Below are 26,228 nucleotides of genomic sequence, written 5' to 3'. Positions count from 1 at the left end.
ATGGAAGAAAGGACAAAATGAATAGAGGAGCAGCTGCTGTTTATCTGCATGGCATCTCTGCTTTCAAGCACAAGCATAAGAACAACACTATAAAGCTCCCTTGGTGGGCTATATGTTACTGCAACATACTGCTCTCTGCACCAGCTGCACTTCTCTGTTTCGAAAGAACAACAGAAAGAAAGATGGAAATTGTTTCTCTCGTTCCTTCTGTACTCCCTGTCTTCCCTTATAGCCCCTTTCTATCGCTTTCTAGTGCAGCAAAACGCCAGTCTTTCTCTCTTAGGTGGTGGATGTCTGACCTTCAGTGATGAATTCGCCATTTGCTGCCAAGTGGATCTTTAAGTGTGTCCGTGATTCACATGACCTCACTTCCTCTGACCCTACTAGGCATTCTTTGGCGTGGCTTGCAGCCAAGCGCAGAGGGGCACCAAGCCAGGCCTGATAAGGGCTTCTCCAAATCAGCTTGGACCGCTATGATAGCTGTCCTCCTTACTCACGCCACTCTGTTCTAACCCCCCTTTTCTCCTCTCCACCTATACAATTACTGATGTGGGGTGGCGCAGCCTCTGCGCTCCCTAACATCGCATTTAATCTTAACTGTCATTGCTTTGAAGTACAATAACTGTAGATGAGAGGACTCTTGAGTGTGCTCCCCTGTTTGACTGAAATTGGCCGTGTGTGCTTCCTCCGTGTGTTTCACACTGTCCTCTGGGACGAAGCAACGACCCATCACAAGACCTTATGTATTATTTACACAGTACCACTGATATTCCAATAAATAACCCAAGTGCCATTCTAAACAACTCTCTACTGTCGCAAACAAGAGAAACATATTCATGTGCTTTCAGGCAGCCAGACACAGCAGCATCTTTTGATGTAGTGAATAGCATTTTGAATAGGGCTCCACGATGCCGAACAGGTATGGGGTTGATCGATGCAGTAAAAGTTCATGGCACACATGCAGTGACTTGCAAACACAAATAACAAAAGGAGAGAAATTTACAAAACGGGCCGGGAAGCCAATAGATGTGTGTCCAAACAGACACACACTCAGGACAGATAACGACCCATTCTGGATTTGGTTTTGTGTATGTCTATATCAGTGCTAACTCTAAGGCCATTACTTTCATCTGCAGGAGAATATATGCTAATTAGCTTCCAGGGAGTAAGCCAGGGGAGGTGAGAGGGCTGCAGAGGGGGAGTAGGGGGCAAAAGAGGAAAGTGGAGGTGCTGGGGGGATTTTGTGAGATATGTGAAATGAATTTCTGGTGAAGTGCATTAAAAACTACATCTTCAAACTTTTACCCACCGGAACATGGCAGAAGGAGCTTGAGCGAACGTATGCAAATACAGATGCAAACGCGCAGTGAGAAACTAAATGAAAAATATGCGCAAATAAACGTACACACTTTCTACAAATATGTATGAGTGAGAGTTGTGGTCTCATTAATAGCGTTGGAACAGCAGCACACCTTAATGATGCCTATCTTTCTTAGTGCATCTGCCTCTGACATGATTTCACATCGACTGCGGGGCCAGCAGGGTTCAAGTCAGGACAGAACACTACTCATACTCTGACCATATATCACACATATCATCCTTTACCAGAGAGTGACTAATTGACCACCGCCCATGATATCAGGTCCACATCTAAGTCAGGTTGTCAGCTCAGCCAAACCAAAGTCTGGCCCTTGTCCCATATTTTACCCTCCCCTCCTTTTTCCGGGGTTCTGTCTCAGTGGGCGCTTTTGAAGAGATTTGACTAGCTTCTTATTTCCTATTCTCTCTCGCTTAAGCATGAGTCTACACCTACTTTGCTCAAGCATGAAACCATACCTAAATATAAATCATTCCCCTTTCTTTTTCTGTCATTCTGATAGGCCTTCCACAGGCCTTCGAATTTCTTCTCTTTATTTTCTCCACCACTCCAATTCCCTTTTTCTGTCTCTCATATTCTCCTTTTCTTGCTCTCCACCTTACACAAACACAAGTATAATAAATTGTGGCAGTGGTAATTACATAGAACCCACCGGTAAATTTCACTTCCATTTACATTTAGATTAAAGAATATTTCATTCCCATCAATCTGCAGTGAAAGACCAATGTGTGCATGACTTTGCCCATATGCAGACGCAACTGTTCATGGCGTTTTATATTCTCACTGATGCAAACTCTTGGAAACCGACGTTGGGTGAGAGTACAAATGCTTGCACTCAAACTGTGCAAGTGCATAGTTTATGCGCACACATTTAGGTACTGTAAGTGGCAACACACACGCTCATGCTCACAGATAATAATAAATACATTCAGCAGTAAAGAAAAAATTCCCACACAGATAATTGTATAAATATTTGTATCCTAATTTCATACTAATATATGTCAATTTGAATGCACTGTAGGGAAATTTGATTGATAATGGGGCAATATTGTATTATCTATAATTTACTATCGTGTGACAGCCTCAGAGACAAATTCAGCTTAATAATAGAGTTTAGAGTTTCTTTTTATCATTTATCAAGTAAGCAAGCAAGCAACAAAGATGCCAATTACACTAATAACAAATGATCGATGTGAATCAAATGTGAATGACATGTGATCTTAACCTTGACATCACCTTAACAGTCAATAAATGTGGTCATGAATTTAGATTAGTGTTTCGGAAAAACAAAACAAGACAACTGTGAATTCAGAATACCAAGTTAACGGAGAAGAAGGTTTGGTTACTGCACGTGTGATGCTGAGCCATGGTGAGGCAGAATCATCTGTGGATCAGCATCAAGCTGAAGGGTGATGAGCAAAAGTTGCATCCAGAATGAAGGAGTTTTCATACTCAGTTTCTGTGAAACAGAAAATGTTCATGCAGCCCTTTAAAAAAGTTTTGTACAACCTTAAAAGAAGATATTTTTGACAGTTTGCTGGTGTTGAATGTTCAGCTGTGTGTTGACACGGTCTCACAATCATCCCTGGTGCAAATGTACATGTTTGCAACAATGTAGCTTAACAAACTACAAGACCTCTGCAATAATGTCCTCTGGACAAACGAGAAAGTGGAGCTCTTTGACCAAAATGAAATCTTTGATGAAAACCAAGCAGAGCACATCAGCACAAACAACTCTTACCTACTGTCGAGCACAATGGTGGAAGCTGATGATTTCTGCTTGTTTTGCAGCCATGAACTCTTCTGTATTTCAAACTATTTAAAGTCAAATGTGCAAACCTCTGTCTGACAGCTAAAAATTGGTCCATATTGCTTCAGTTTATTGCTGCTAAAGGTGGTTCTGAACGTTATTAAATCATGAGGCATACTTATGTGGACTCTGTGCACTCCTGTGAAAGTCTTGTTTTTCACAGGACTGAATGCAAAAAAAAAGCATCTGACAATCATACTGATCTTTCTACACAGGTGGCAGTGTTGACTTCTTCTTTCCTGCCCAATAAAGAGTCAAAGGTGATTCGTACAAATGTGGCTTTTGGGGTTACTTCTAATGAAACTATAAAAGAAACCGGACCTTAGATTAATAGTTATACTGGGGACATTTTGGGCTCTTATTACTACTATTACTACTACTATTACCATTTTGATTCCTATGAAACCAAACATCACGGGCTCATATTTAACCATTTCCAAATTATTCAATTTAGAATAATAAAAGGAGAGCAAGTACTGAAAATCAACATCTCTCTCTGTCTGTAGCAAAGGAAATTGGGGCCCAGAGAGAGGCAGCTCAAAGATATTTTTAAATATGGCCACTTTTTTGTTGTAAAGTTCAATGTGTTTCAGTCTTATTGATGAAATTCTTAAAAGTTTTGCTTCAAGAAAAGGTGCTTCTCCTTTTCTTTGTCCAGTCTTTGTTAATCCAAAGGTTTTTGATGGTCATATATCTGTGCCAGAGGATGGCCTGTCCCTGGATTTTGGAGGTTAGGTTATTATCTCCATAGCCTCCATGCTCACTTTTAAGGTGAATTGAAAGGGTCTTTGCTTGAGAGTGACAGCTGCACAAAAGCCTAGAAAAAAAAATAAGTAAACAAAGCAAATTCAGAAAGTATTCAGGACATTATCACCGGTAATATTGCATCAGTACATCATTATTGAGATGCCCCTAACTCTATTTTGGTTAATACTGTTTCTTCCATATGAACATTTATATATTAATTTAAACCCTCTCCACAATTGCATGAAATGCCTACAGCTTCATTTAGCGGTCTGTCTGCAATTTAGATCAGAAAGTATCGGTCTATTAAGAGCATGGAGAACATCTTCTATTAAGATGTCTTTGTGTTTATCTGAATTTCTTCTGGGTGCTGCAAGCGATTACCAACAACATACAGTGCGGTCAGAGCGACTCACAGATGATGGTGTGTCTCAGATAATAGCTCAGGTATGTCGTGTTCATAAACTGAGTGCGGCATTGGAAAAGAGCTTCGGCTTGCCTTGAACTGTGCAATATTTAGCTGTTAAAAGAAATCACCCTTAACCACCCCCTCTATGGAACTCTGGTCTTGTTTATACGAGTGGTACAGAAATGCTTCTGTCAGAATATTTATCTGCCTCCACACGTACACAAATTTTTTGCTCAGTATTTTCACACTGATGCCACGGTGGCTGTTTAGAGGAAACCCACTTCTGGTGTCCCACACACACAGACATACCACGGGCACACAGGCGCACACTTAACCAACACTGGATCATAATGCATTCAGAAGCAATCTCATCCGCTGTGCATAAAAGACAGCAATATGCGCCCAAAAGCTAACTGTAATATTTCAAAGGTTTATAAGGAGAGAAGAAAGCGAGGAGGGGGAAAAAAGACCCAGAGGCAGCAACAGGGGGAAATAGATACCACCACGAATTTGCCTTCTCCCTCTGCTTCTCTCTCTCTCTCTGTTTCTGTCTCCCTCACTGTCTGCTACTTGCTCCAACTCCCCCACCCGCCTCCCTCCTCTCAGTATTACTGCATCATTTCCAACAGTAATGAGTGCACCAGGAGCAGGGAGAGAGCAGGGGAGAGGGGAGGTACTTCAGGGAATTAGAGTGTTTAAAATATACACATTGGCTTTCCTCTTGTGGGTGATCAGTGCAAATAGTCCCCCCCTTCCTGCACATATGCCCAGTATTACCAGCAGGTAGTGAATCAGTGCACAACACCTCTGCATACTGTGCACCGTCTGATCCCCAGCATTACTGTTAACATTATTAATAACCGCAAAGAAGCTTGTTTATCAGACACCATTTTTAAGGGTTTGTATCACTGTGTTGCACTACATTATTGTTTAGGTTACACTGTTTTGCTTTCACTGGCACTATAAGACGTAGAAAATGCATTACTTAGCAGTGCTTAAGTGTGTAAGACATTAACTAAACCTTTTGCTAGAAGACAGCATGAAGGTAATTTCCTGTGTGAAATTGGTTTCTTTTTTCGTGTGTCAAGGAAAAAGTATTCCCAGGCGGTAAAGTGGTTTAAAAAAAACAAAGAAAGAAAAACACCGGGTTTAGTAATCAAATCCTTTACTTAAGTTAAAGTATAGATCTTTATTGAAAATATCTGATTACAAATAAAAGTCCTGCATGGCAAAAGAAAAAAAACACTACTCGAGTGAAAGAAAATAAGTGAAAGCAAAATGTAGTTAAAATATTAAAGCAAAAGAACTATTCTGGTGCCTGTGATTGGTACATTATTTTACTGAAATGACATCATTGGATTATTATTGGAGGAAGCATTAGTGTGTAAGCAGCCTGTTTCATTTCTAGCTGCTGGAGATAAAATTAGTTTGAGCTGCTTTATAAACAGATTTATTTATTTGTTTATTTATTTATTTATTTGAATACCAGATAAATCTAAGAAGTTGGGAGGACTAATGAGAGAGGAGAGCAGAGGCACAAAATTTGTTTTCATTTTATGGACTTTATGTCCAGTCCTTGATATTTTAATTAGATATCTGACCATTCGACCTTTTATTGAAACAAAACCATGCAAAAAGCTGAAAGGGCAAAACAAAGCAGCATTTGGTGAACCAACTCACAGACATCTGAAATGTGGCTTTCACTAACTACACACTGCTTCTTTGTACAATGTCAGAAGCCAAAAAGGTGGGAAACTGAGTTTAACCATGTGTTGTTTTGTATTTTTAAAAGTTATTATAGCATCTATTATGTAAAAATGTCTATAGGGACTAAAACAGACTAATAAAAGACATGCAGATTTCTCTTAGTAGAAGGAAGAAGTAGCAAAAAAAGAGTATAAATAAAAAGCACAAGTACCTCAAAACTGTACTAGAGAAACATAATTGGGTAAATTTACATTGTTACTTCCCAACTCTAGAAAGATCACACACTCTGGTTCATTCAGATTGGCATTAGACACATGTGAATGAACCAAGTGCGAATATCTGCTGGCATTTATGGTCATGTGAAAAAGAAAAATTTTCACATGACTGAGGAAAAAACGAAGGACATCCAAAGGAACTAAGGGGGTAAGTTGTTCCAGGTGCTGATAACCATCAGCTGATAATTAGCAAGTGTATCCATCTCTATAAAAGCAGAAGATTTGGCAGTTTGCTGGTCTGGACATAAGCTCACAATCATCCCAGGAGTGGATGTCTTAGCAGATTCATCCCAAGGTCAGACTGTGCAATGCTCAGAGAATCTTTAAAAAAAAAAAATCCAAAATCTACGTCTCTACAGGCTTCAGTTAGCGTGTTGAATGTTAAAGTTTGTGACAAGAAGACTGAACAAATATGGGTTGTTTGGAAGGGTTTCAAAAAGAAAGCATCTTCTCTCTAAAGAGAACATGGCAGCACAGCTTAGGTTTGCAAAGTTGCATCTGAAGGAAAACACAAGAACAGTGTCCTGGACCCCTGACAGTTGGTATGAGGTGCTTGTGCTGATATGCTGTCAGTGTGATAAAAGGCCAGTTTAGGACTGATTAATGTCAAACTTAGATATGTTTGGTACCAAACCAGGAAGCATATAAATTTGGGGGGTGTTTTATGTTTTTCCTTATCCAATGTTACAAACATCCACTATGAAGGACACTTAAAAATAAAAGCCTCATATCACAAATATATTTTACTTTGTTTTTCTGTGCAATCACACAACTGAGTGGATTGGTAGATAGGTATACTGGACACGTTTTGCCGTTCTGATTTTTTTCCTGTGCTGATTGCAGTATTGTTCTTGAAGACCCAGCTACATGCTGAAATGCATCGGTCAATTAAAAAACTTCAAGTGCTGATGGAACGAATGGCTGGAAAAAAGAAAAGAATTAAAGTGTTGAAATGGCCCAGTCAAAGTCCGCACCTCAACCTGATTGAAATGGGACCTTAAGAGAGCTGTGCTTAAACAAATGCCCACAAACCACAACTGAACTGGAGCAACATTGTTAAAAAAAAAAGAACAGGCCAAAATACCTCACAGTGATGTGAGAAACTGATAAAATCATACATCATTAATGCTGCCGAAGGGGACTCTACAAGCTGCTGAATCATGGGATGCATATAGTTTTTCACAGGGCTGCACAGACTTCTGCAAAAACTTTATTTTTCACATGACTGTATGTGTTCCTGGCGCCCAGTCAGTTTTATTGTCATTAGGGGGTTGTGTTAGTATTATGAGCAGAGGCAGCTGCAGGAGAAAATTGCGACAGCAGCATGATGTTTGAATTTAGACTGCAGAGGAGTTAGGGAACAGGTATTCTCAAAGGGTTATTTTGCAGCCACATACTTACATACATGTTCAAACACTTACTGTTGACCCCAGGATGTTCAGAAAATAAATTGTTCACAGGGTTAGCCTCACAGCAGGAAATGAGATTCATTTGAATGAGCAGAGGAAACACTGCTGCGATAAGGAATGTGCATGCAAACTTGAACACTGGTGGGAAAAATTCATGATTAGCCAACACTTCAGAAATATTGCCTACATGAGCCCAAGTACATACTCCTTTAAAAAAGGAAAAAGCATAGGCAGACACAGACATGATTTATATCATATAATTATTTTACTGTCACTGTGAATCACCAAGTTTATAAGAACAGACGTGCACAAGACTTTATACGAAGTATTACACAAACTGAAACACGATTTCTGATAGATGTCGTTCATAAAGAGATGGAAAAATGTGAATTTAATGATTGAAAACCTTGACATAACTTAGATGCGGTATGTGCAAGCAGCCTGTAAGTAAAATCTAAAACATCTTCCATGGTTAGTGCTTAATCTGGAGACCAGCATGTGCCTCAGAGAGAATCAATAAGGTTTAATTTAAGTTTTGCTTTGGAAAGATTTTTGAATAAAAGTTGTGCCATAAAGAAGTCCCAAGGTTAGGTCTGTATCACAGAATGTATGGCCTCCCATTGCTTATTATGTTGATGCATGCATCAGATTAAAAACAAAGGTGGGCTGTTGTAACCAAAGATGAACCAAAATAGATTGTTTGCTTGTCTGCTGTTACTTAATAACACAAACAGACACCCACAGAAGCAAATCTCTGCCTGTGATACAGGCTTGCACTGGGTGGGTAAATGTAATTACCGATCTATCAGCCAGCCATGCCGCAAGCACTCAATTGACCATTATGGAGTTCCAGAGGACCAAAGAGCAGCATCACACTCTCTCGGACTATAATGAACTTAAACCAAAACCCAAGTGCATCTGAGACCAGTTCATGTAATAATGCTCACACATGTTCGGGAGGGCTGAGAAGTGCTAGAAAACTGGCCTCTAGGACTAGAAAGAAACTTATTAAAGAGGAAAATGAGTCGAGTGCAGAGCCGCAACAGTTTGACAAAGAGTAAGAGGCTGCTGCGGACATAATGTTTGCAAAAGCTCCAAGAGCACAAGGATCAACCACAGTTGTGTGCTACAAATATGTGGAAGCCCAGATGTCTCACGAAGAGTAGATTTTGCTGCTGCTTTTAAACTGAAAGTTTAAAGGATTTCGTCATTACATATTTGTCGTCCTTAAAGCTTTACTTATCCCTGCGTTAATAACAGCAGCAACGGCAACAATATAAAGACTGTCAAAAGTTACACGATGAGTATCTGAATCTGTCGGTTTTATCATTTATTGCAAAGTAGAAGTTGCTTAAACTTCGTCGTGGGTGTATATTACCATCCACCCACACAGAAAACACGAAAAGCGAGCAAAGTGGACTTCACTTTTTTTAAACGCGTCCTTTGGTGTCCTCTTTAGTGTTTACCTCTAAAATCCAGAGCTGTCTGCAGCGCTCAGGGTTGACGTTGAGCACAAAAGGCACCCTAATCCCAGGCTGAATATGCATGACGCGCCGTGCACTGCTGTGGGTGTTCGCGGTTTAATTTCAGCACCGCGTTAAGGAACAGCGCCATACGCCGCTGAGACACACCGTGAGCCTCAGCTGCTGCTTGTTCCAGAGCTGCTCTTTGACGGCAACCGGCGCAGTTTGACAGGCCGAGCCGGGGAAATACGCTTTTATCTGTAATCAAATCATCAGCCCCGAGATTGCAAGTGAGAGAGATTTCCTCTCCCCCACCAGACGATGCCAGGATCTTATAAAACCATGACGCTTTAACTTTCGTGCCTTGTGTGTGTGTGTGTGGGGGGGGGGGCATGAGAGGGAGAGATGGACGTAAACACGGGTTGCCATCGGTGGGTTTAAATCACATGCAAGGATATACAGTTCAAAATAGATTCTCCCATTTCCTTGTTGATGCGCACAACAAGAATTAAAGACAAGGGAAGAAAAGCTGGAAAAAAGAGAAAGTGTGGGGGGGCTTCAGTTCGGAGTTACTCAAGCAAAACATGCACTGAAGTGATCCCCGTCCATCCCAGACCCACGCGGACACGGACTGCATATTATAGTCTACAGCAGACAGAAATCCGGTCCGGTGCAGCCCCCTAGGAGAGAAAGCAGGCGCACACGCACGCACATACAGATCGCGGGGGTGAGGAGGGGAGGGGGAGAAGAAGAGAGAGTGTGTGTGTGTTTCTGAGAAAGAATCTGAGCCACTTCCACCTGCCTGCGCTGGAGAACGATAATAACAACTAGCTCTGCTCTGGATGGATTTACCGTCCCTCCCTCCAAGCACCGCAGAATTTCATTCACAAGACAGGTGACTGTAAACCACTCTGCCAATAAATATAGAGCAGAAGGGAGGGAGGGGAGGTGTGTGTGTGTGGGGGGGGGAGACAGAGAGGTCAGATGTTTTCCCTTTCTTTTCTGTTGGAGGTGCGTGAAGAGAAGGCGCACCTGCGAGAGTGTCTGCTGCTCTCTTCTTTACTGAGAACTCAAATTGGGGTGCCGCTGTTGCTGTTTGGCTGTGGCTGCCTGCACTTTACAGACTCGACCAGTGGACGGGGGGGGGAAAGACGGGGAAGAGAGAGCGAGAGGAGGGGTGAGCGAGAGAGGGGGTGTGTGTGAAACAGAGACTGGATGGATCCCTCTCTTCCTCTGGCACTCCACAGGCGCTCATTCATTTATTTAAGCCTGGCCGACGACAGCATGCCAAACGCAGACTCCAGCATCAGAGCTCGGTCAGTAGGCTCTAGCATCCTCATCTTTGAAACTGTCTCTCATTCTTTTTAGTCTTTTTGTCTCTTCTGCGTTCACGCATTTACACGAACGCGCGCATCTAAGAAGCAGGTACAGTCTTAATAAACAGCAATTCTCCTCTCTTGTCTTTTTCTCGCGCAGACAGAGACTTTCCAACAGAGGACAGCAGGAGTGAGACCCCCCTCCTCTTCTCGCACCGCTCCGACAACATTCCTACCTGCACAGCCTCCCAGCAGGACTTGACTTGGCGCTCATCGGACACCGCCGACACCCAAGACCAACGTGGGAAAAAAAACATTTATGGGCCCCAAACCTCGCGAGGCCCCCGGGATGGCGTGCAGCGCGTGCTACTACCTGGTTATCAGCTCCACACACCTGAGTAATGGACACTTCAGGCGCGTCAAGGGAGTCTTCAGAGGACCTCTGTGTCCATCCGCAAACAGTGACTCACCGGTAGGACAGCATACAGGCTCTGACAGATTTCTCTAGATGTGTGTGGGTTTGAGCAATCAAGTTTGAAAGAGTTCAAGTGAAGTGTTTTTTTTTCTCTATTTTAGGAGATATGGGATTTATAACGTATGTAAAGTTAAGTGATGTCATAGGAAGTCCAAGTATAGGGAGGTAAATGTGTGTGTGTGTGTTTGTGTGTGTAAACTGTGGGAGAAACACTCAAGTGCCCAGCAGACCCAGTCGTGCTGTCATACGGTACTGAATAGGTGAATATTTCTGCAGAGGATGATAATTTCCTGAGCCTTAAGGAGATTTTTTGATTGTGTGTGTGGGGGGGGGGGGGGGGGTGCAGGAGATGTGAATATTTTAAGCTTAGGGGAAAAAATTGGTGTATCCAACCATGAAGCCATTGTCCCTCCTTGCCCCCTTCTCCCTCTCATGGCTATGGGAATTAAACGAATCAAATTACATTAGTTCTTTGAGGAGGAAATGAGTTGCCCTGACAAAAATAGGCCTAATTACCTGGGGAGTATTTGTACGTGTTTGTTTTTTCTCTCTGTGTATGTGTGTATGTGTGTGTGTGTGTGTGTGTGTGTGTGTGTGTGTGTGTGTGTGTGTGTGTGTGTAAGAAAGAAAGAGAGAAAAACCAGTCTAGGCTTGTAGAGTATAGTTTCCTGACCTTTCCACGCTGCTCATGATTCCTTTGAGCCAAGAAACTGGCATTCAGTTGTAAACTGTCTTTCAGTGTATTTGAGGGTCTGTGCATGTTTGTGTGCACACCTGTATAGATAAAGGAATATCTGTAGTAGAAAGGTTTTTAAAAAAAAAAAAAAAAAAAGAGTAAGAGAGCAATGAAAACAAGGCATAGAGAGAAGCAAAAGAAATGGCAGCAAATGTAAATATGTATGTGATATTTTAGACCGTGTGAATTAGGGTGGTCTCTGCATCTCCATATCTCTCGGCGTTTGTAGCCTACGTTTTGCGTTTTGTGTGTTGTACATCCAGGAGCTGCTCCAAGGGTCTCTGGTAATCACACATTATTCATGAGCTCTTAATGTGAGACGAGACAAACTGGCGGAGCTGATGACAAGTTTGATGAGAAAGGAGGAAAGGAGCAGCTGGTATGTGTGTATAAGTGCGTGAGTGTGTGTGTGTATGTGTGTGTTCATACTGAAGTCATTACCAGTCTGTCATGTTCGGCCCGCGTTCACTGTGTGATGGGAATGAGCGAACAGTGTTGAGCAGACACAGTCAGACTGGCAGAGATGGTGCAAGGAGTATTCTTGCAAACTTTTAAACACACGGAAATGATTTCTGTGCGTCTGCCACACAGTTTAGATTCAGCATGCGCAGCACATGTTTCCATTTCTACAAATTAGGGCTTCTGTTATATTTGATCATTTCTCAGAACCCTCTTATCTTCTTGTAAGATCATTAAACACTCAGTCTTTATTGCTCCTGCAACAAGTTTAACCTCCTCCCAGAAATCACTCTAAATTCTCAAAGGGACTCTTACTTGAATTCATTTGAAGCTTAATGACTATTTTAGGCATGTCTATATTTTTAGGCTAATGAATGCATAGGCTCCCGAGCAGCCATTCTTTTCCAAATTCGGCATGTTATGAAGAATCGTTGAACTACTTGTCACTTGTTTGGGATAAGTAATCCGTTAGAGTGTAGCATGTCTTTTTAAGATTTGTCAAACTTTCATGACACACATAGGATGAGCTTACAGTTGTTTCCCGCACACCAAAATCCGTTAGTATCCTCATCCTTAGCATTGAGAAAGTACGTTTGAAGCTGTTTAATACCAGATTATACATTGGGTGCAATTGGCCTAAGTATAAAGGATATATTGTATCCAGATATATGTTGTGTAATATCAGAGTAATTTAGAGGTTTCTGGAACAGTTCTGGTGCAGTTTTACCTTTTTCCAAGTTGTATGGAGGCGAGGAAAAACTCTAAAGAGGTCAAAGCTCCTACAGTGGTTACGTAGTATATAGAACAACTTTACTGCGTGACTGATGCATATCAGCTCCCAGGCTTCATTGGGGTTATTATGATAAAGGTTTAAAGCTGAGACATATCAGATGGTGGCAAGGATGTGTTCAAAGTTGCTAACTAATCAGTTTTATATGAATTGATAGACACATGGGCTGTGCTGAGATCTCTGCTATATTATAAAGTAAGACTCAGAGTGAAACTTTTACCTGCACCCAGGCACAGAGGCTCTGTCTGGGTGCCCAGTCACTCAGCGATAAAGACAAAGAGGTGCGCCTCTCTCCCCAAGCGACTGCAGAACAATATTGGAAACAGATTCGTCACGAGGTGGTTAATAAGATAAAAAAAGTGGAAGTAAAATATCATTAAAAAGTGCTTTGAGAGAGCAGCACTCAAGCTGAGATTGGATACATTTCCACATTTAAGAAACAGATATCACATCACAAAATCAATAAGTAATAAACAATAACCCATTTGATTCTCTTTTCAATAAAATGCTAATAAGCTGTAGGTTTATATGTGTATATACAACAAACCTAAGCCATTATGATATTGGGATTTTTCACCCTTTTGAAAATTCACATTAAAATAGAAACACACAGGTGCAATCCTGGCAAAATGCTACTTGATTTATACCATATGATAAAATCAGAAACAATATGAAAACAGCAAAACTGCCATCATCATTTTATTATTCACACCTGGGATTTACCTGATGTGATACGGCATCATGGCTTCAGCATAAAAGCCCCATGATTATAAATAGTTGAACTGTTACAGTGAACCATCAAATCAGATCTGACACTGAAAATTAGGAATCTCTACAGGCCACATTTCAAATCTGTAACCCTTCAAATATCATCAAAAAGAAGAAATCCCATCAAAGAAAACCATTCAAGCAAAAAACATGAGCAGCAGCTGCTCTGAAGATTCCCTTTCACCCTTAGTATACAGTAGATTCAAGCGTTCCTGACAAAAAAAAAGAAGAAAGAAAGAAAAAACATTGAATCCATAGCAGCTTACAGGCTTAACTGTAGCTGACCTCCATGTGAACAGACAGAGACAAGTAAAAATAGAAGTTTGAATTTTACTGAATACATTTTGCAGACTACAAGCTCTGTTTTTCAGGTGTTATTCATGGTACGAAGGACATCATTTACCTCCAAGGCCATGTCCAAACTAATGAACATAAATCTACATGTGGAAAGTTCAGCAAAACGCTGGCCAAGCATGTTTAGAAGGTCAAAAAAAAAAACCTCGCTTTCAGATTTATCCATATTAGTTTAGACAAGGCTCGAGCCTGTCAGCATGATACAGAATCTGCGGTCGTGGTCAAGGAGTTCAAATGTGACTGCCTGCGTTAGGTGAAAGTTAGCCCTTCAGTCAGGAACCAGTGAACACATCTCTTCAAGGTGGTTAAACATGCTGAGCAGCATCTTTTGCCCCCGTCCATCCTGTTGTAGGGAACGCCACGCCAGGCAGAACAGCAGACGCTCTTTGATTTAGCTCAGATCAGTTGACTACAAAGAATTTTACAGCTGGGATTTGTCAGGAGTAACTTCTTGTGTCTTCACTTTGATAAGGCGGCATTAAGCAAACACTGGGTGCCAATCAATGCACACACTGCCCCCTTTTTTACCACAAAAAAAGAATCTTGTGTTTGTTAAAATCCTTTTGTTTTGTTGCTTAGTTAGCATCCACACAGTGTAGCATGGGAGATCTAGATTGGGATTTTATTTATTACTACTTTATACCAATTAGTCACTGCGATAGGCTCCTTGGATGTTTCTAAGTTTTGGATCCTGCATGTATATTAGTGCTTAATCATCACTGATGAGTCACTCCTAAATCTCTTGTTAACACCTCAAAGGTTTTTTGGTTTTTTTGGTTTCGCCGTCAACATTGAGGGAGGACAGCAGGAGCGAAAAGGTGTGTGCAAAGAGGACAAAGTCATGCATGATGCTTCTCTCAGTTCCAATGGATCCAAACTGTCTTTCTCTCGCTTTCCTTTACACACACACACACACACACACACACATTCACGGCTATAATATTCTACTAGAAGTGGAGGTGGACTGTGTGTATGTGTGTGTATGTGCATACTTACTGTTCATCCCCTGAAGACCACTTTGATGTATATTTCACTGCCGTTGCAGGAAACAGATCACTGGCTATCCAGCACGGTGTCAAAGTGAGTGCCAATGCGGCAGTGTGTGTGTGTGTGTGTGTTTGTGACTCCACATTTGCTCCCTCCTGTTTTCATTGATTCCACAGGGAGCTGAACAGTGTTTATGTAAATGAGGTGGCATTTAAACATATGCCCCGAACAATTACCTTGAAACAACTGTTTAGCTGCACAAAAACAGTGCCGTGTTCAGAGCGAGCCAAGTGGTTAGCTTTAAATATTAAGCCATAATAAGGGGACAGAGGTGAGATGAGCCAGCCGGTTGGCTATTTAGCTTGCTAGTTTTCTCGTGGACGCTAATGCATTCCACAAGAATCTAACCCAGGGGCCTTAAATGATGATCATAATAGTAAGTGATCCAGCCTCAGTGTTAAAAGGACTCAGAAGAGAGGATCAAGGTGGTAATTGCGGTTCAGCAAATGTCAGAAAGAAAAAGAGTTAAACGTTAGCTTGAGATGAAGAAATGTCTGTGAGAAAAGCTCAAGAGCAGCTGTTGACTTGCTGTGTTGTCACAGCTGCGGAGTCAAGGCTCTCTTTGCTGCAGTCGCTCACACAAAGTCTAATGTTATTGCACACATACACGTGCACACGCACCAAGTCAGCCATTAAGTGGCATTAGAGCCGTTTGAGAGTGAGCAGGTGAGTGCTGCTGAATGTGAAAGTTCTGTATGACTGGACCATTCCTGCTGACCACTGCAAAGTGCTCCCACTGATCACCGCTAATGTCCTCCATCACAGTTTACGCTCAACACTCTGGAGAGAGAGAGTGTGTGTGTGTGTGTGTGTGTGTGTGTGTGTGTGTGTGTGTGTGTGTGTGTGTGTGTGTGTGTGTGTGTTGGGGAGAAAGGTGGATAATTGGGACAGATGGGTGAGATAGGATGAAAAGAAGGAGGAGGGCGAGCAGGAGAAAGAGACAGTTGGCATCGATTTTAACACTCTCTCAAGCCTTTATTGACATTTCATTTAGCTAATGAATTCATTAGTGCTTCATAGCATAATAACCTCTACTTGATAACCAGGATGATTCCCCAGAGGAATAGTGCTGCCTATACTCTGCTGCTTCTCTATTTTCTGGCTCTTCCAGTTTGATTCTCAGCTTTCTTCATTTTATTTTTTTTATTAATCCACCTTAGCTTTTTTTTCTTCTACCCTGCAAGTTTCTTCCCTGTTTGTTTGGAATGCATTGTGTAGCTTGTAAATGAACCCAGCGTCTGAGGTGACATAACCTGCCAGTCTCTTAACAACAGCGCAGCGTGCCCTCAGGAATGGAGAAATGAAGGAGATGCAAGATGTTTGAGCATCCTCAGCCTTTACTTATCTGTAGGTGCCTTTGTGCTTCTACTCCTGTGTGCGTGCGAGCTTTGTGGCGCTTGTTCATTGGAGATGGAGATGATCTTTATTTATTTTACTGACAATTCTTTATTTGTGCATCTTTGACTTGCTACCTCCTGACATGCACACAGATGTACACACACGCACACACAGCCTTGACTTGAATGAATTCAGCGACCATTTGAACTTCCACAAAAAAAGTATTTTTCAATCACAAAACGTTTGATGATTCACCCCTGAGAGCTTGTATTTTTACACATTTACAAGCTTCCATTTGGACTAAAAGTTCTACCTGACCTCTTTATAATTTGGAAGAATTTATTAACTCCAGTTTGGGTCCGATGTCTATGGCTTCGAGGGCAAAGATGCCTGCAGGGCTGATTTAACCTGCAAGGGCTTTGTGTGGGAGTGTGCGAGCATATCTAGAGGGCAAAGAGTGGCTGAGCGTTTGGTAATAGTTGTGGTAAAAGAATAGCGAGGGCCTCTCGTGCTGATTTTATAGCCACAGGATGAGCAAGCATCTTTAAAGCACAGATTTCGGCATTATACGCATGTTGTGGGAAAGACACGAATTCTGTAGACTCATACGTGTCTGCTCACAGGCACAGCAGATGGCCAAGCTCTCATTCTGTATATTACCTGGGGACAGATGTTTGTCTGTGTGGTCATTAGTGATCACAGCTTCAGATAATCACCTGGAGACACACCAGCACATAAACACACACTCACGTACAATTAGTGAGTGTTTGATAATTACTGGATGTTTGATGAACCATCTGGAACACCAGCTCAGGCGGAAACTGAAAGACACGCTCATAACAAAATCATACACACAAATACCCAAATCATAGTAATCAAACATGTATCGTTGAGCTTGTGCTAGAAAAAAAATATATATATATATATATATGTGAAATAGCAAAAAATAAACTAAGACAGGTGAGAGAAGAGAAGATGAAAGCATTTTTGCTTCACAGTCATTAGGATGTCACGTCTCATTCTGGGTTCGGTCTTATCCTCTTTAATTCCCTTGACATGATTTTCTCTGCAGTATAAACTTTGCTCCCCGCCCACCCTCCCTTTTTTCTTTTAAACTATAATTTGCAGCTAGCTTTTGTCTTCCCCTCTAACCATTTCTCTAGCCACTACCTTTGCTCTCAGCCCCTTCTCCCTGACACACCTCTTATATCCATCTCCTATTGCTTCTCATCTCATCTCTGAAGCCCATTCATTTTTTAGCAGGTCAAAGGTTCATCTGTTTAGGCGTTTGAATTGTGTGTGTATGTGTGTGTGTGAGAGAGAGAGAGAGAGAGAGAGAGAGAGAGAGAGGAGGAGCGATAGGTATGCTGTGTGTGTGTTTGTGTGCATATCTGTGTACAGTATGCCTGTACGGGAGCGTGTGGGTGATGGGAGTAATATTGCAGTAGCAATATTGCTGAAAAATCCTTCAAGGAACGAAAGTGCAGAGAGGGTGCGCTTTATTTGATGGTCGGTTTCTCTGTTCTTCAATAACCTCCGTTTTACTCCTCTGCCTTTTATTCTGCCACTCTACCTGGATTCATTCTTTCATATAGGTGATGTAGCTGCAACTCGCTAAATACAGCCTGCATATTTGTATGTGCATTGCCTTACAGAAATTTGCACCTGCGCTCTTGATTACCTGCGTGCGTTTTGGCTGCTGACATGGAGGCCAGGGTTAAGAGCAGCTCAGACAAATTAATTATCTCTCCTCTGAAGAAGGGATGACTCACTGAAAGAGAGGCTGTGAACCAGCACCTCCCAGTTGAGCAGAAGCCCTGGAAATTCTCCCAGCTTAACGGGGACCAAGGGGCTCCTTCTGAATAAAGCAACTTGGATTTCTTTCACAGCTTGATCTTCACATCATTTTTTTTTTTCTCCACTTTTCATGTGCATAAGGGTGATTTATAAAAATAACTACGACTGAAAGAAATCGAGCAGGCACTTTGCATTTAGAGATCAAAGTGGCAGAGGAATTTTAATGCATATGAACAAGTTTTACTCCCTGGATTCGTTGACATAAGATCAAGGCTTTCATGTTGTGCTTTGCTGTGCCTTGAACAGAATAGGCCGTTATGGTGCACTGCGATCTATGTGACTTATACTGGTGTACTGCTGGTACGCCAGTATAGTCACATAGATGGCTCAAAGTCATACCACATATTAAATTAACGGAGTGACTTAGATTACTGTAAAACATATGAAAATTAAAGATTTCTCCATTGTCTAGAAAATAGGGATGTAGTGCTCTGCTATCAAGTTGCTATGATGGCACATGGACAATAGATCTAGTACAACATGGTTAGAAACCTTTACTTACTGAAAAAAGTCATTGTTGGGATCAAGGATTCAGAACGTTGAAAAGGGTATTACTGAGCTATTACCTTTCTTTTAAAGTCTCTGTGAACCTGATAAAATCATAGTACAAGCAGGGCAAAAATACATGTAGTATTATCATAACATTATATGAAAGTCCATGTGTGTTCATTCTTGTGTGCTCTCATGTTTATGTATTACAGCAGATAGGACCTACTAGGACATTCTGATAGTGCAGTCGGTCATGCATCAGTAACAGTGCATCGAATTATATCAGAGTTACCTCCACCAGCAGCGTGAGCCATGATGCAGACACTAATAATTCATGCTGTTTGCTTGCGTCTTCATATCAGCAGTGATGGAGCAAACAACCCGCCGTAATTATCATGAGCAGCAGCATTCCTGCGTTTAGCAGATTGGAGATGCCAGGCGCTCAGCTTAGCATTGTGCAGAAATGCCCTGGCTGCGTGCTGCAGGGATGGCAGGATCACAGTGGTCTACGAGCAGCCTCCAGCTACGCACTAGGCCTTGGCTAACGGCTTCATGGGCAGTGTGCCTGTTTCCTCTGTCTGATTGTGCATGTATGTTTGGCATGTTTGTGTTTCAGCATTTTTGGACAAGCCGCCCCTGGGGTGGGGGGGCTTTCTTACCCTTGCTGTGAGGTATATTCTTACCCTGTAGTACTGGATTAGTTTCAACAGTGAATGGGAAGACATGGAAACAGCAGGAGGGGAGGTGAATGGAGAGGGGAGGAGAGGAGATGAAGGGAAACCCTACAACGATGAGAAGAAATATGTTGGTGGAGTGCGTGTGTGCCTGCATGGCGTGGGTGCTCATCAGTTTCCCTAAGATTCCTCTGCCATATAACCCAGAGGCAAACTCAAACTCTGTAAGATCTATTTCTCTCTGCTTGTTTTTGTCTCCTTGTCTTTCACTCTCTCCTCTCCACTTACCTATGCATTGTTATACGATTGTTTAGCTTGAGTGCAAAACATGGTTGTCTTTCAGGAAAGGCAACACATGTTCTGTGCAGTCCATGGGATTTTGAGCATATTGTCTTTAATCACTGGGTATTGTAGGGTTGCAGCTGTTGAGTGCTATTGTCATGTACAGTATAACCTTTATGAATCTGTATTCACAGCTCAAATGAACTTGGCTCTTCAAGGTATGACACAAATGAGGTTTTTTGGGGAGGTTTTTTTGCAGAAAGCATTAAAAATTGTATGAGCCGTGCCCATCAGAGAGCAAGCCAACATATATGAACTTTGTGTATTTGGCTGTTTGTGGGTGTGTGTTTGTGTTTATGCGCAAGAGTGTGAAAAATAGCAGCGTGTGATTTATGTAAATGAGTGTCATCGGCCGAGGAGAAGGCAGAATTCCCAGACCTGATGAGTGGCTTAATGATTCATCAGCCTGGCTGAGGCAGGCATCAATAATGGATGACAGAGTGGGTCATGCAGGATTGCTCGCCCCTTGATTAAAGTGCTCCACAGCTAAACGCCTCACTTCCTCCCTCTTCTCACCCTACCTTCTATGAGGATAAATACAGAAGTGTGCGGTACATGCACACGCACACACACACACACACACACACACACACACACACACACACACACACACACACACACACACACACACACACACTTGTGCATGTGGTCACACACCTCTTCCTCAATCTCTTTCTGTACAGCTTAATGTCATCTCACCTCTCACATGCTTAATAAGCTCTCATCCCCTCCTCATCTCCACACTCTGTTTCTTTGGTCTTAATCCAATCATAGTGAGTAAAAGAGGCAGAGAAAGGGGTAGAGAGCGAGAACAAGAGGGGGGAAGGAAGAAGATGGAAAGTGCAGGAGAAAAGAAGAGAAAAGCACAAATTAGAGCTTTATGATTTGTACAGAAATGGAAACCTTCTCTCTGGAGATAAGACGGGAACATAAATGTTCCTTCTTTACCCTCAACACACAGAGTGGAAGGAGCCATTCTGCCTCTGTCTCTTGCTGTAAGCTCTTTGTGGGTGTGACAGGACAAATCTCTGTCTATTAGGGGACATAAACCTCTAAACCCTGAGCTACACGGCCATACATACTAATGCAGCCGTACTGAGGGCTGGATACAAGTTAGGAATGATAGCACAGGACACCCAGAGAAAGAAATGAATGTGGCGAGCAGGATGTTGAAAGCAGAGAAGAGAGTCCTGGCGGGATTTCAATCCTGGCCAGCTCCAGGTCTTAACTGCTACAAAATCATATAGCACAGCAAAACCAGCTTTCAAAAAGTTGGACTGTTGTGCATGACAGAGCAATTCACTCAGCTGGCGTGTAAGTCCCCAGACAGTCTCCAATTTCAGCCTCTGATCTGTAGTATCTCTAGCTATCCATGCACTCGCACTGTAATGTGCCAAAGAAAAGATCACTCACTTATTGGACACACTCGTGTTATCCTCTGATAGCACAAATGAGCCAACACACATACGGCGAAATGCTCACCTACATGAAAACTTCAAAAGAATCTGGAAGCACAATGTCTGAAAGAAAGCAATCATTCCTCAGCAACTCTTTCCTCGCGCATACTCGCCACTCATCTTTGCAAGTTTCTGACTTGGCGAGACTTAGTCGAGCATTAAGAGTAGTGTGTAATCTTCGATCATATTAATCCTCTTCTTTAAATCTGTCACTTCCCAAACTGATTACCTTCATCTCCTTAACTTGTCTTTCACTCTAATCTGTATCATCGCACTCTGACAGATTACAGCCCTTGTTTGATCCCTTTAACAGATCCTCCTCAATCCCCTTTGAAGCAGTCAGTCAGCTGCCTTGTCTGGAGTGTGATTGACAGCACACGAGTATAAAGAAAACGTGGGTGTGTGTGTCTGCTTTATGTTTGCAGGTCTAATAACTTAACAGTGCTGTATATCCATTTATCCATGCAGAGTCTTCAGTTGTGTCTGTAATTTAAATGTCAAGAGTGTATCGTCCATATATTTCTACTTTTTTTTCTTTCTGCTATCTGGGAGGAGAAAAAAAATTAATATTGGAAGTGACATTTAGCAAGAGAGGAGAAAAGCCTAATAAACCCAAGGTTTGAAAGACATATGACTGACAAGTGTTTTTAGTGCATAAAGAAGAACCAATAAGGAGGAAAAAATTTGGAGGAAGAGAAAATATAAATTAAAAAAAACCGACAGAAATGGTGGGTGGAGCAATCAGAGAGAAAACAGTGAAAGAATAAGAGATCATCACATCTCACCAGTCTATCCTTCTAAAGCTCTTCTGATATCATTTTCACCCCTCAGAGCAGCTTTGGAGAGAATCAAAGAGGAAAACAAGAGTTGCCAAAAAAAGAGACGGCACACAAAGCATTGACAATATACGCATTTAGAAACAGCAGAGACGACGGGTAAAGTTCAGCTCACCCACCATTGTTCTCACCATCCTTTGTCTCCCTGTAATTGGTATATGATTTTCACTTTGATGTGCAGTGAAAGAACAGGAAGGGAATCTTTGTCTTTTTCACAGAAACAAATGCAAGTCCTTGAAGAGCACAGTGAGTAAGTGAGAGGTAGGATCATAAAAAATACATTCAAAGCCACAGTGGAGACCACAGTTTGTAGAACACCTGGGTATTCCAGGAATTTACATGCAGGCGTTCACGCTTTTGTGTTTGTGTCTCCCAAAGAGCGCAAATTGAATTCACAAAAATCCTAGAAAGCACCTATGGGTTATGTTTGTTCAAGTGGCGAAAATGTCTTAAGATGTCCTCTGCTTTTTGTGTCTGTAAGCTATGCTCTACCCGAGTGAATCAGTTTAACTCATGACGCACAAGCCAGAGGCTAAGTTCACATTGTATTCAGGATGGTATGAACACAGAGAGATTGAGTGAGGAGGGTGGCGATGTTGAGAGGTGGACAGATTTTAAATGTGGGCACAGAATAGGATTGATCAATGGTAGAGCGCTTGAATAACTCCGTGAAAACAAGGTAGCCCTGTTGAATAGGGAGGAGAAATAGAGAGAGACAGAGGGGATGAGGGCAGGGAGGGGTGGACACATCAGCAGTGGGAGCTTTTTGGCCTTGCATTGTGATGGACAGGGAATTAAATTTTGATTGCTTGCTGAGTGATCGTTTGGTTGGGCCTTGTGACTAATCATAGATTTATGGCTTCAACAGGAGAGCACTGCAATTTGTCGGTGCTACAGACTCCCTACTGTAGCCCGACACAAAAGCAGTGCAGCTATTTTGAGGCTTTTGAATAAAGTTCTTTTATTATTTTTTTCACTTCTTTTATGTTTGGGTGGTATTGCCTTAAAATCTATCAACATTGTTTAGAAATGTGTGAAAGCCAAACATACAGATAGACTGAAAGTATTTACATAGTAACAAATTCTAGGCTTTCTGACGTGCATTTTAATAAAACATAGACTGCAAAACTAGAATACTTGCTTCCAACTAGCTTGAAAGTCAGAATTTGCTATGGCCACTTTTATTCTTCAACACAGCCTGAACTCTCAAGCTTTTTTCGTCATTTCTTTAAGTAGCTCTCAGGAATAGTTCTTCAGGCTTCTTGAAGGACTTTTAAAGCTTTTCTTTGGCTGTTTGCTGTCTTTTGTTCTGTTCTTTGTCAGTATGATCCCACACTGCTTCAATTATTTTGAGGTCCGATGCCAATCATGACTGCAGGTGTTCCACTGTGTGTGTTTTTTTATCCAGGTGTGCGTTTAGTGCAATGGCAGTGTGTTTTACATGATGCTGTCAACAATCAGGAGACTCTTTCCAGATGACATTGCATGATAGATCAAAAGCTGACTGTATTTTTTGTTGATTATTCAGTCCAGTTCTGACATATGACATAGAAACTGAACATTTAACAGTATTTCCTGAAAACCGTCTTTTGTCTGATCATTTCCTAATAACATTTACATTTACAATAATGGATTACACAGAGGTACGGAAAAGATTTCATCACAGCAGCTGTCTTTCTGAAAGAGCTGTAATTGAGTTTAAGGATATAATTCATCCACTGTTATCTTCTTCAGTGCCAACACAATTCAGAGCAGCTATCTGAATGCTACTCCCACAGAGGTTGATTATCTTGTTAATATTTTTACTTCTTCACTGCATACCACTTTAGATACTGTAACTCCTCTGAAAAAGAGAAGTACCTGATTTCCTAGTGTAACTCTCAAACACTCACTTTAAAGCAGATAACTCGTAAGCTCGAGAAATCATTTCTTCACAAATAAAATTCTAACCATTAGAGAAAAACTTGTTCATAATCATCTCACAGATGTAACATTATGTACAGCTACTTTCAGTACCCTTGATATTTGTTTAGGCTCTTTTTCTCCAATTGATCTTTCTGAGTTAACTTCAATAATTACTTCCTCCAAACCATCAACATGTCTTTCAGACTTCATTCCTACAAGACTGCTCAAAGAAGTCCTGCCATTAATTAATGTTTCAATCGCAAATATGATCAACCTATTTCTAATAATCAGCTATGTACCACAGGCCTTCAAGGTGGCTGTAGTTAAACCTTTACTCAAAAAGCCATCTCTAGACCCAGGTGTCTTAGCTAATTATAGGCCAATCTCCAACCTTCCTTTCATATCAAAAATCCTTGAAAGGGTAGTTGTCAAACAGCTAACAGATCATCTGCAGAGGAATGGTTTATTTGAAGAGTTTCAGTCAGGTTTCAGAGCTCATCACAGCACAGAAACAGCTTTAGTGAAGGTTACAAATGATCTTCTTATGGCCTCTGACAGTGGACTCATCTCTGTGCTTGTCCTGCTAGACTATTAGAACGATTAGAGCATGCTGTAGGTATTACAGGTACTGCACTGAAGTGGTTTAAATCATATATAACGAATAGACTTCAATTTATTCATGTAAATGGAGAGTCCTCTTCACACAATTATAGAGTTCCACAGGGTTCCATGCTAGGACCAATTCTGTTTGCATTATACATGCTTCCCTTAGGCAGTATCATCAGAAGGCATAGCATACATTTTCACCATTATGCAGATGACTCACAACTTTGTCTATCCATGAAGCCAGATAACACACACCATTTAGTTAAACTGCAGGAATGTCTTAAAGACATAAAGACCTGGATGACCGCTAACTTTCTGCTTCTTAATTCAGATAAGACTGAGGTTATTGTACTCGGCCCTGAAAATCTTAGAAATATGGTTCCTAGTCAGATGCTTACTCTGGATGGCATTACCTTGGTTTCCAGTAACACTGTGAGGAATCTTGGAGTTGTTTTTGACCAGGACATGTGCTTCTATATTCAACTTCAATATTCCTTCAATATTGAACAATTATGTAGGACTGCTTTCTTCCATTTGCATAATATATTCAAAATGAGAAATATCCTGTCTCAGAGTGATGCTGAAAAACTAGTTCATGCATTTATTACTTCTAGGCTGGACTACTGTAATTCATTATTATCAGGAAGTCCTAAAAAGCCTCCCATTGATCCAAAATGCAGCAAGAGTACTGAAAGGTACGAGAAACAGAGAGCGCATTTCTCCTATATTGGCTTCTCTTCATTGGCTCCCTGTTAAATCCAGAATTTACAATCCTGCTCCTCTTATACAAGTCTTGAAAAATCTTACTGACCTTATACTACCCTATCCAATCACCCCATTAGAGCTCTTTGCTCTCAGACCACAGGCTTACTTGTGGTTCCTAGAGTATTTAAAAGTAGAATGGGAGGCAGAGGCTTTAGTTTTTAGGCGCGTCTTCTGTGGAACCAGCTTATAGTTTGGATTCAGGAGACAGACACCGTCTCTACTTTTAAGATTAGGCTTAAAACTTTCCTTTTTGATAAAGTATACAGTTAGGGCTGGATCAGGTAACCCTGAATTATCCCTAGTTAGATCGCAACAGGTCTAGGCTGCTGGAGGATTCCAGTGATGCACTGAGTGCTTCTTCTTCAGTCACCTTTGTCATTCACTATGTGTTTATACACCTTTCTGTATTTAACTATTTGTTATATTCATCTCATAAATAATAACATATTATTGTTGGGGTTTTCTCTGTTTTCTTTGTATTATTGTAGGGTGCCGTAAAATACTTACCCTACTTACTTACCTTACAATATAAAGCGCCTTGAGGCAACTGTTGTTGTCATTTTGCATTATATAAATTTCATGTGTAATTTGTCATACCTCAGCCTTTTCTCCTCGTTTCCCTTCCTTAAGGATGGGTTCATCCACCGTCCAATGAGATCATTTCTGACGGTGTCAGATGGGCCAGATGCATCTCTCAGGTCCTGTGTCAGGTCTTTAATGGAATTTTTTTTGTTTCTGAAGGACATGATTTTCAGATACTGTTTATCTGCATTAGATATTTTTTTTAGGCCTCTCACTTTTTCTTTTGTCCTCCACTTG

General features: G+C 41.4%; 1 protein-coding gene across 2 annotated transcripts in view; it reads left to right on the top strand.

Annotated features, from left to right (window-relative positions):
• The first annotated feature begins 5,548 nt into the window (after window positions 1–5,548).
• LOC120732176 (G patch domain-containing protein 8) overlaps window positions 5,549–26,228 on the top strand; it is a 38,068-nt gene continuing 17,388 nt past the window's right edge. The window contains exons 1-2 of one of the 2 annotated variants that reach the window (XM_040029589.1): window positions 5,549–10,090; window positions 10,672–10,983. In XM_040029589.1, the coding sequence (XP_039885523.1) occupies window positions 10,831–10,983 (153 nt within the window). In that variant the 5' untranslated portion in view covers window positions 5,549–10,090; window positions 10,672–10,830. Of the gene's footprint in view, window positions 10,091–10,142; window positions 10,512–10,671; window positions 10,984–26,228 lie in introns of those variants that run through there. The other variant, XM_040029588.1, reaches the window with a different exon arrangement.

This window comes from Simochromis diagramma, unplaced genomic scaffold, assembly GCF_900408965.1.
Source record: "Simochromis diagramma unplaced genomic scaffold, fSimDia1.1 OVJJ01000361.1, whole genome shotgun sequence".
Lineage (NCBI taxonomy): Eukaryota > Metazoa > Chordata > Actinopteri > Cichliformes > Cichlidae > Simochromis > Simochromis diagramma.
This window is presented reverse-complemented; position numbering and strand designations above follow the sequence as displayed.